The sequence below is a fragment of the Stegodyphus dumicola genome, chromosome 5, assembly GCF_044657685.1.
Source record: "Stegodyphus dumicola isolate Sdum_Otavi_A_Nest chromosome 5, ASM4465768v1".
Taxonomy (NCBI): domain Eukaryota; kingdom Metazoa; phylum Arthropoda; class Arachnida; order Araneae; family Eresidae; genus Stegodyphus; species Stegodyphus dumicola.
In genome coordinates this window covers 115,993,482-116,005,654 of record NC_140772.1, presented here as the reverse complement: position 1 = coordinate 116,005,654, position 12,173 = coordinate 115,993,482, and the positions used below count along the sequence as shown (strand labels likewise).

Sequence of the window (12,173 nt, the reverse complement as noted above, 5' to 3'; positions counted from 1 at the left end):
TCTTTGCAGGAAAAGACATATAAAAAGTAACTGTTCTTAGGCAGTAAGCGATAATACATAATTTCGAGTTTAAGTTTTTCCTTGAATTGAAAAATCAAATTACAACATTTTATGAAAAGAAAAACATAAAAAAAATGAAAAAGCTATAAGCAGAATAAAGAAGACGCAGGTGAATTTAACTATGTTATAAAAATCTCACATTTGTTATAGAATTAGTTAAACTATTAACTTAAAAATGTACTTATCCTGTATAAAGAGGTTAGAAAGTGTAAGTAAAAAACTGATTTACTTTTGAAAGGAATAAGAAACCTAGCAGTTATGCATCTTGTTCTCAAATCTAATCATATTTTAAATGAACTCCGGTTCAAGATGGATGAACCTTAAAAGACTCTACGGTGCAAGATGGTCTAAAACAGAGGTTCTTCCCTGAATAAGACATTTCAATTTCAAATTAAATAGAAACCATCATAGTCTGAGACTTCAGTTCTTATTCAGGAAGTGATGCTGTTTTTAAAAAGATTGCGTAAGCGTTATGCTGTGGATTACTGTTGTGAATTTAATACTGTTTTAACAAATTTCATATTTGGAGCAACTGTAAATTTTTATTACAAGTATTATTTATAACTTAATTGCTATTTCCTGGGATTTTTCTGTTATTACTGTAACAAACTTCTTCTTTGAAACACTGAATAATTTGCATTCCGAAAATTATTTACATCCTTATAAATTGGTATTTCGGAGAGTTATTTTTTTTATTTCATACGTTTAGATTACTTTCTTTTCCTTATCGGAAAAAACGTTCACAAAGATATTAATCTCAAGATAAAAGTTTAAATTTAGAGTAATGTTACTAAAAACCTATAATAAAAATTGGAAATATTTCTCATTACAGAATCTCATTTACATTCTTGTGCACTTTTCTTTGAAGTTTTAATGCTTCTTCGTGTATGAATATTCTCACCTTTGGAAAAAAAATTAAAAATTCAGTTTCGAGATGATCATCTATGCACTGTAACTTCTATTATTTAAAACTCCCTAAATGTGTTTGACATTAGGAAATATATTCATTTTCTGTTAAAATATTCCGTACTATTCCAGTTTGAACAGATCGCTGATCTTGAAACGAAGTTTGTAAACTTCTAACAGAAAATCCGTTTGAATTGAATTCTATGCTTGCAGAAGCTTTAGAGTATACATGAAGGTAATATATAGACGTATAAAAAGTAGAAATCCCCAATAGCGCTGTTTTAATCTGCCGAACTGTGATTGTAGCTCTTCTGTCTTTAAAGGTTTCAGAAAAAAGGTGACGAAAAAAAGTTAAAAAATTGAATAGAATGTAAATAGCTCTCATCAACCCCTACTTTAATTCCCCCTTTTCAAGTGCTGCATACACAGAGCAATAGCTTATTTTCTCTGTGCTAACCCTGATTGGCTGCCATGATATATAATTTGACGCCACCCAGTGATCACCCATAGAACTTTTAAAGATACATTTTTTTTTACCTTCATCCTCCTCCTCTCAAAATCTTCCTTTCAACTCTTTCTAGTTTGAAGTTTTTATTTGTTATTTTATTTAGCTGTGTCATAGCGGAATGCAGTAGAGACATAGGGGTGCGATAATAACAGAGAGGAGGTAGTAGCAGTTTTATTTATTTACTTTTTTTCACAATGAATAGATCACTGGGAAGTGTGCATATGTGTGTGTTTTCGAGAATTGACTTTTCCTAGCACACTATCAAAGCGGCTGCGAATAAAGACAGAAAAAGAGAGCGAAGGAGGGGCGACACTAAAGAGCATAAAACGAAAGATGGAAAAAATGGCTTTTTTTAGCGCTGAGATGTCTGTTTACTCAGTTCCTGTTTGTGTGGTATCCTTCACAAAAGACCATGCTCATGTACAGAGTGAAGCATTTTTGCTAAAGGAAAAATGTTTATTCTGGTGTACAGCACATTTCGGCAAAAGAGAGGGACTTCAAAAGAATTCAAAGCTGTGAACCTCATTTAAGAAGCTTGTGAAGTAGAACTAATTCGAGTAAAAGAAAAAAGTGAAGAAAGGAGTAAAAATCTCCATTGATAGCAGAATGCTGGGCCAGAGAATGTTGAGGATTTGCATGGGACATCAGAAATATACTGCCCTAGGTTATAGAATGCCTATTCATACAGAGTTTCATTAACTTGGCTTTTGAGTATCGAAATTGAATTTCCCATTTCTTATCGAGAATTTCCGGAATGAGGCGAAGATGATCGTGAAATATGTTTTCTTTGATCTTTAAAATGTTTTAGGCTAGTTTTGTTATTTTGTACCCATTACGTTTTTCTTTGAACAAAATGATTCTTTGATTCTACAGGTATATTACATTTGTGAAACATTCTTCCTAAAAATGTTCATTTTCTAAAATTAAGTAAATTCTCCGTGGGCTTTATAAAACTCGGATAGAGTTAAGCTATTTTCCTTTTATTAATGATAATTATATATGTGTAAGAAACCGAAAATTTAATTTACTTTGATTTGGCTTTGCCAATTATGTCTCCATCGAATATCCGAATTTGTTGGCACATAAATACTAAAATGGGATATTAAAACTGCAATTTGAAATAACACTGTACTGAACATGATAAAAAAGCTATAGGTGGTTTTTAAAAGTGGAAGTGTAACTGAATAATTATTAATGCATTCAGAATACCAATATCAAAATTCTTATTGTCTAATAAATATGAAGTAGGTATTATTTTAAAGAACAGAAACGCTTATTAAAGCTTTATATAATGACCCCCCTTTAAACTGACAAATGTTTACAACCGAGATTATTTTAATAAACATAAGGAGATCTATTCACCACTTATTGTATCTTGTAATCAAAATATATATCACATAGTGGGGTTTGTAAAAATGATAATTGTGTTTCTGGTTTCTGCTAATGATAACAGTAACGACATTATAGATGCTGATAATATTCTGGCTTAAAGAGCTCGAATTAAAAAAAAAAAAAAGCCAGATTATTTCGAAACTTTGTTTCCCTTATTCCCATACTGAAAATTTAATTCATAGCTGTATGACAATATGAAAGATATTTATACTTTAATATTAGAAAAAGGTTTTGGCCATGCTTGTTGATCGAATAACAGAATTGCATTGGTGCTTTGCAGGTGTAAATTACTTTTTATGTGAAACTGAGTTTGTCAAAAATATTGGTTAATTCTTCAATGACATTAAGTAATACTTATGTCGTTTTCTCATTTGAAACGGCTTCTCACTCCAGCTCATTAACTGAACGTTTCTTGTAGTTTTATGAAGCCAATGCTAACGATTTTCTTTCTAGGAACTAAGTTGAATAATCATTTTTGATTTACTATGTAAAGTATTTTCGCCCTCCATTTCGCGTGATTTCGTGGTGTAATTGAAAGCATACTCTACACTTATTTGAGAGTTCTAGAGTTCGAGTCCCGGCAAGCATACTCCACACATGTCCCCTGCTTCAAAAAATAATGACTCTACAAATGGCGCCCGATCTAAAAGAGGATAGATGACAATTCATCACTAAGAGGATTTGGCTTTTGGCTTTCCTAATCACCAGTCCCCTTTAAAAGGAGAAGAGTATAAAATATTTTCTCTCTCCTTTTCTCTTGCCTTCGTGTTATAATTGCAAGCATACTCAACGCGTCCAAGGTAGATAGATGTCCAAGATCCCAGGGATAGTACTGCAGACCTTTTATATCTTCTCCTGACTGTACAACAAAATCAACGCAGATTTCCGGAAGTTTTGCCACAAGTTCCTGCCTAGAAGATCAAACTGCTTTTCATGAATTAATAGTTTCAGAACACTATTTACTCCATGACATGAGTTTTAAAATGTATGTACAGTGGTGGCCAAAATTGTGGACACTTTTGGAAATTTTTATGTTTTTAAACTTTGTATGCTTATAGAAAACGTTACGTTTCACAAAATGCAAACTTGTATATATCATTTTAAAGAGAATTTATTACTGAATTCTATACAAAACACAAAATTCAATTATTTGCAATACAAAAAAGTTAAACGATAATAGTTATCGATATACATTAGATAGTGATGATTGCAGTGAGTTATCAGTACTTAGTAGGGTACCCTTTATTTTTGATTACAACTTCACATCGACGTTTCATTGAGCTGACAAGAGTTTTAAGCTCTTCTTTCGTTATTACATGATGCCAGGAAACAATTATAGCCTCAATTAGTTCCCTTCTATTTGATGGGCGCCTCATTCGGACAAGAGTTTTCAAACGGTGCCACAAATTTTGGATAAGATTGAGGTCAGGACTGTTTCCTGGCCATGACAACAATTTAATGCTCTTTGTACGAAACCACTCTTTCGATATTTTGGCCGTGTGGCAAGGAGCAGAATCCTGCTGAAAAATAAACGAAGCATTGTTGGGAAAGAGATCTCTGATGGAAGGTAGAAGTTTTGGTTCTAGAATAGTGTCAATGTATTTTCTGGCATTCAGTGTCCCACCGATGACATGAAGGCGACCAATACCATCTGCTGACATGCATGACCAAATCATAACGCTAACTGGGTTCTTCACAGTTGCTTAAATGCAGTCAGGATGTAGCTCTTCTCCTGTTCTACGTCTTACATATTTTCATCCATCACTACCGAATTACGATATCTTAGTTTCATCACTCCATATAACTTGTGACCACTGATCATCTGTCCAATTAATGTATTCCTTTGCCCACTGTAGTTTTTTTTTTTTTTCGTCGCTGAAAATTAAGATAAGGCTTTTTTCGTGGAATTCTACATCTCATTCGAACATTTGTTAATCTTCTCCTGATTGTTCTTGAACTGACAGAAAACCAGCATCATTCAGATCACTTCTGATGGCCACTGATGACATTTTTCTATCTTGGAGAAATAGTCTTTTTATTCTTCTGTCATCAATAGATGTGGTGCACCTTTTTCGGCCTTTTCGTTCTTTGTTTTTTATTGAATTTGTCTCCTGATATCGTAAACAAAACTTTCGGACTCCAGATGTAGTCATTTAACCACCCACCTGTCTTGCAATTTCAGCATAGGAAAGACCACTTTCTCGTAACACAATAACATTACATCTCTTTCTAGGTGTCCAATCAATTCTTTTATTTGATGTCATTGCTTCTTGACTAAATATTAAAATTTTTTACCAAAATTCCTACTTGTAATTGCAGTGTATAAGAAACAGGTCCTCCTTCTACAGAACAAAGCAAAATAATGAATTGTTTCAAGTGTAAACATGATGTCAGCTTCTACTGGCAGTTACTAACATTTGATTGGTTTTCAGAACAATAACAGTGATTGGCCAGGAAAGCTAGACATTACAAACCACTTCAGAACTGTGTTTTTTTATTTATTTAACTTTTTTGTATTGCAAATAATTGAATTTTGTGTTTTGTATTGAATTCAGTAATAAATTCTCTTTAAAATGATATATACAAGTTTGCATTTTGCGAAACGTAACATTTTCTATAAGCATACAAAGTTAAACATAAAAATTTCCAAAAGTGTCCACAATTTTGGCCACCACTGTAAATGAAAAGCAATGGTTTTAATGGATTTGGTTTTCGGAGAATGGTTCAATACCAGTTTTATATTAGCAAAACTGAAGTAAATATATTTCATGTTACCAACTGAAATAAATAAATTACCAATAAGCGTAATGCGTGATCAATTAGTGATAAGGTTGGAATTTCGCAAGTCAAATAATAATCTTTTCTATAGTAAGTGGTAAACGAATAAAATGAAAATGCTACGCATAGCTGCTTCGAACTGATTTATTGATTTTTAATTTATTTTTATTATATTCATTTAGCCATCTATCGAAGACAATTTCGAACACTTGCATTTTGTGATGAAAATATCTGCCTGTTACGTAAGAGATAAATTCCTTAGCTACCATGGGAATGCTGTTAAATATTTTGAATAATTTACTCGCAAAGATCAGTTATGATCCTTGATTGATTATTAGACGTAGTAAAATGCAAAAATTTCCTTTGCAATATAAACAAGATTGTAGCCTTTATGTTTTAAGAATTTCGAACGAATTCTGCTTCATCTTGAGGTTTTGTATATTCTTTTTCATACTGAAATTTGTTGGCACGTGTAATGGGAATATAAGCCAGTTTTCCTTAAAACATCCTGGAAAGGCATCACCCCTAATTCAGGTAGAAATCATGTGCTTTGATATAATAAAATGTCTAGTAATTTCATTTTGTAATATTCTTCATTCCAAATGTGATGCAGTATATTGATTGCAAGCCGGTACTTATGAATATTTCTTTTAAAACAAAGCTCGACAACGGGGATGTTTTTTTATTTCCTTTTCTCGAAATTGTGATTTTTAATAAAAGTGTACAGGGCGGCCAAAATAAAACTAGCCCGGAAAAGTGTTTTCGAAATTTCGTAAAAAAGTACTCTAAATCGTAAAGAGACCATTAGAAATTGGAACAGACGTCGTTTATGATCAGTTTAATGCAAAACAAATTAGCGCTAACGGTAAAACAACGTGTGTTCATTGTTGAATGTTGTGAGAAACACAGTTCCTGAAAAACATGCACTGAACGTTTTCCACAAGTGTTTAAGAATGGAAGTGGAAAAACCTCCAGCAAAATATGTAACAGAAATCTTTGTGACAAAAATGGTAGAAAACTGGAACTGCAGCGAAGTGTAGTTCTTTTTATTAACAAGGAAAAATTTAGTGTAAGAATTATATGTATTTTCCAGACCAATTTTATTTTATCCACCCTGTATAACAAATGAGTACTATAGTACAGAATATACTAAAATGTGAAATAAGCAATGGTAAAGAGAATTAGAAGCTGTAAAACAGTATGATGACGAATAAAACAACGAATATCAAATAATATTATGATAGTTGCTAATTATGCAATACCATGCTGACAAAATAGAACATAAGTACGGTGACAACATTAATAATAATAAAACAGTATTGAATGTATAAATAATTTAGAAATTGAGTGAAAATAAATATTAAATGCAGAGGAAGAAAGCAGACCTGAACCCTGAACTTTAAAAGTAGTGAAAGATTTATTTCAGTTCTTCTTTACCGAATGGTCCCTGAAATTTGTCTGAAAGTACTTCATAGACTGACCATTCTCTGGAATGAAATCCGACTTGAAGTTGCTTGCTAAAAAATGTAAGAAAAGATATGTTTGATATAATAAAAATATTTCATAAATTAAAAAACTTAAAAGATTTTTTAAGTGTCTTTGCGTTTATTTTCTTAAACTATAAAATTTATTCATATAATTCCTGTAGATTAATCCGTTCATTTAATCCATAATAATTTTAACACGCCTGATATTTAATGAGCTCAATTTAATGTCATAAAATGTGATTATTTTCATGTTTTCCGCTATTAATATTTATAACTTTTGTGTTCATCATTTCTGTTCCCAACATGAAACATTTTATTTTAATTATAGGAAGTACATTCTCTTCCCCTCAGTTTAATTAAAGTCGTGAAAATTCAGTCATTTCTTTCCATGGAATTTAAAAGCGAGAACTCGTGAGAAAAATAAGAATTAATTTATTACCTTTATATTGATGTGTTTAGCTTGAATGTTAATGCACTATCAAATGAAGTTCTGCCAATTTACTTCATATAGATTTAATGTAATATTAATTTCTTTTCATCATGCTCCTGCAATTTAAATCATTTAGATATTGTGCAAATACTATTTTTTTTTAATCTTAATATACAAATCGCTACCATTTGCTGTAAAAGAATACGTTTCAAAATGCGATTTAACAAAATTTAATTGTATTCTTATTAGTTAAATGCACATTAATAAAGAGTATGCCATATTACAAATGGAGGAAATTTAAATTGAGTGCATTGTGCTTCTAAATCTTACGTATAATGCTTCTGATGAATTCTGAAGCTAAAGGCACCTTAATTATTATGTTTAATTTAAAATTTGGGTTAATCCTCTTAAACATCCATACAATTTCTTATTCTATCCTTAACGTGGAATCTAATAGCATAAAGTGGAAACAATAGTCGTAAAACTGACTAAAACATTCTTTTATACTAAATCTTTAATAGAAACATAGCATTTGTTTCTTGCATCTTATAATATAACAGTATTTTATTTATTTTCGATATAAATATTAAATTAGGAGCTAAGAACCTGGCTTCTGTGATACCGTCCCATGCTAGTAGAATTGACTCAAAAGTCAGGAAAAATGTAACATAAAAAATAACATGTTGATTAAAATAAAATTTTCAAGCTATCTCGATCGTTCGCAATATTTTTATTTTGTGAAATTTTAATGTCTTTGAAGTAAAACTACTACTTGTTTCAAATATTTTAAATTCTGTAATTCTGTGCCTAAAATTGCTCTAGGTGTATAAAATAGAAGAAGAAACTTAGTGAGATTAACCACTGCAAAATACTGAATAATAGGAAACGCGTAATTTATTTTGGAATAAAGAGTAATTATTTCATTTTATGATTTCACATTTCTATTTAAGTTATTTTAAGCATTTAAATGTAATATGTCATCTAAAACTTGATAAATTAGTTGATTGTATTATTGCATTAATATGAGGTTTCTTGCAATTTAATTTATAAAAAGAATGCAAAATATTTTGGTTGCATTTTTCATAATCAGTTTACGAATTTCAGATTATTATTATCTTATGAATGACGTCAAAAGAAATCTGTATTACTTTTAAGAAATCTGCTATAATGTAGCGAATCTAAGGCATCTGTTTGAAAAGACATATACAAAGTAAAAATATATGATTATCATCAATGAAGTGGATTCACACAAGATGATGTCTGCAATAAAGTCGCATTTGCTTCTCGAGTTTTAATGCCCAAAAATATCTACATTTTAGTTCCCGCACACACTATTATTGTACTATGAATGCTAACCGTTTCTTTTTCAAAAATCTAAACTCTTACAATATATTTTTTAAAACTTTTACAGCTTATATATAATTAATTTAATAAGTAATATTGCTTGAATTTTCTGCGTAAAAATTTTAGTTAAACTAACATTAAAAATTTTAAATCTTTGTTTTATTTTAGGTTAATACAAAATATTACTTTTGCAGTTTTCACAGCAATAATAAAGCAAAATTTTAATACAGCTTCGCTTATTTAAAATAAATCTCATTAAGTCAATATTTCATTTTTCTCTTTTTCAGAGGGGCATTCCAAACAGTTACAGATGTTTACTGACCTCACCATTCAAGCAGCTGGCATTGGCGACAAGGTAACTTTTATTATCATTATTATTATTGATTAAAGAACAAAAGTATCATAAACTCTGTATTTTCTTAGCAGTTTTTTAAAGATCTGTATCTTTAATTTATTTGAAAAATTTACTTTTGAAAAGTTATTTGTTTTAATTGAAAGACGTAATGAAGAATACGCATAAGTGGCAATTTCTGAAAAGAAAGATACATAGATAATTTGGTTGTAAATACAACTCAGTTATATAAACAAAATAAATAAATAAATAAATAAATAAAGCTTTCACAGTAAATTAGTTTTATAAAGTTGAAGGTTGGACACAATTTTATTATTAGTGGAAGAAATCATATGGTAAAGTGGATTTAAAAAGAAGACATTTCGCAAATCCTCTCTTTAATTACTTCATTTTATAGTTTTTATTTGTATGTTTCTATTATTATATCTAAAAAAAGTGTTTCACATTTTTTCTTTCAAGGAGCTTCCTCTCAAAAGAAAATATTTCTTTTTCACGATGTTAAATGTTCTGCATCAATGGATGTTACATGAATTAAACCCGCAGAGCATTTCGGCAGCATTAGTATATTATTTTTAGATCTCGGTTAATGCCTTTTAAAATCAAAGATTGTTTCAAAGCATTATTCTGAACTTGGTAAAATTGTTTTTTATGATTCTAATGCATATTCTCGAAGTTCATTATGCACCAGTTCTGAACTTGGTAAAATTGATTTTTATGATTCTAATGCATATTCTCGAAGTTCATTATGCACCAGTTTAGAACAAATAATGGAAATTCAGATGCATTTGAGAAGTATACAAAATGGACGTATAACATACACGAGCATTATATATATATTTTTATACTCATATTAAACATGCATTACCTTTTTTTAAAAGAATAATAATTAAGTAATATTCAACAATACATTTCACAAATAACAAAAATTAATTAAAAGTCAATAATATGTTTCATGGAGAACAATAATTAATTAAAATTCAATAATAGGTTAAACATACAACTAAGGCAAATTAATGAAAAAAACGTACTTTTAGATGCATGTAAGAAGCATCATTTTGTATACTAACGAAGTACATATAAAAACTAAACTACTATAGTAAAAAACACAAACAATACAAAAGTGAAAATACCACGAGATATATTATATAAAATGAGTGAGTAAAGTAAACCCACTGAGGGAAATAAATAGGTTTACCATTTATATCAGAATAGGCATATCTGAGCATTTTATTTTAATGCGTTCCTTCCCTTTTTTTAAGTATTTACGAAGAAAAAACACTTCGTAGAATATAAATAAACACAGAGAGGATTAAAATAAATTAGGAAACAAAATTAACCTTACATGCTATAGGGCTCAAAGCAAACTCTATTAATTTCAAAGAAGACAAGCAATGAGGTCTTTTCTTCTTAATGGAGTAGAATGTTTTTTTTAGACATGACTATCTTAGAATCAATAGAGTTTTCTATAAAATCAATGACAGGTTAAATTGGCTTTTGCTTAATTTTATTTTCAACATGGGTGCTTGTCTGTCCTATATTTGAAAGACGTCTATCAGAATTACGGCCTTAAATAATGTGTAACTTTTTTATAAGCTAATGGATTACATTTTGTATTTTGTTGCTTATTATTAAATAATTTAATTCGCAATAATTAATGATGAATCTTATTGTTCGAATATATGTAAGACGTAGTTTTAATAAAAAGTTAAAAATATAAATATATCTTGTAACATTTCTCCAATATAAAACACTTCTATCATATAATATATTCATTCGTGTAATATCAGATGCAAAATGTGTGAAAAAATATGTAAGACTCTAGCTAAATTAAAGTTCCTTTTGTTGGCTAGATCTTTATTTGAACTGCGAAGCGACCATTCGCTATGTTCAGCTGTTGATACGAGAAAAGGATGAAACAATACGAGGAGATGGTGAAAAGTCTCTTTTATAAAACTGAAAAAAAAAGCATTTACAGTCGGTACTCCTGGTGCTTACAAAATCTACTCCAATACTTTTGGCGTCAACTCAAAACAGAAATGTGAAATTAAAATAATCCTAAGTAAAATAAGCAGCCAAAGCTGCACAGAGATATTTAACGCGTAACTGGTTCTTGGCCCTACCACTGATGTACACTAACCGGCAATTAATATGCACGGCCGTAAAATAACAAGCTTAAATAGCAGAGAAACAATGTGGCCGAATGTAAAACACTCTGTGTCTGAAGTAACTAAGACACCAGCTTATATACTATATGACTACTCTACTTTGTCCAACACGCGAAATAGAGATCTCATTCTGGCAAGAAAGCATGGGTTGAAAACATGAGTAATAGGGAAGGTTGCTTCAAAGTAAAATTAAGTGTTGAGAAAAATAAATAAAACCCCACAAATATAACAAAGTGAAACGTGTAAATATTGATTTACTTTTGATATTGTATTTGAATAAATTTGACATATTTGATATTGCTTTTATAAATTATTTATAATTAAGTAATTCTGTTTTACCCCAATTTTCACTTTATGTATAGCTTGAAAATAAAGGTTAGCACCACGAAAGAGATGGTTGATCTTTTGCCATCTTATTTTGCTATGATATTAAAGATTTCTGATGCATATAAAAGTAGGAATTATTATTTGTATCTTCAAATATTAGCTTATTCAATAAAATAATTTCAAAACATAATGGATGGAAAAAAAACTTTTCATAGTCAGAAGAAGTCACAGGATTCAGAGTCATAGGAAGATATCTGCTCGATATGCTCAGCTAATTATCCAAAATGCAGTACGATGTAGGAAGCATTCAGTAAGAACGAAATTTTCAAAACGCTTAGAATAGTCCTGTCACACCCCCGAACGAAAAAACAAGCATACTGCGCGCATGGGAATGACTGGATGGCAAAGCAACATCATTACGGGA

The 12,173-nt window shown here is 30.2% G+C and overlaps 1 protein-coding gene across 2 annotated transcripts in view; it reads left to right on the top strand.

Annotated features, from left to right (window-relative positions):
* The window catches only part of IA-2 (tyrosine phosphatase IA-2), a 991,654-nt gene that overhangs the window by 513,310 nt on the left and 466,171 nt on the right, over positions 1–12,173 (top strand). For both annotated transcript variants that reach the window (XM_085816984.1, XM_085816983.1), the window contains one exon: positions 9,193–9,260. In XM_085816984.1, the coding sequence (XP_085673110.1) occupies positions 9,193–9,260 (68 nt within the window). The remainder of the gene's footprint in view (positions 1–9,192; positions 9,261–12,173) is intronic.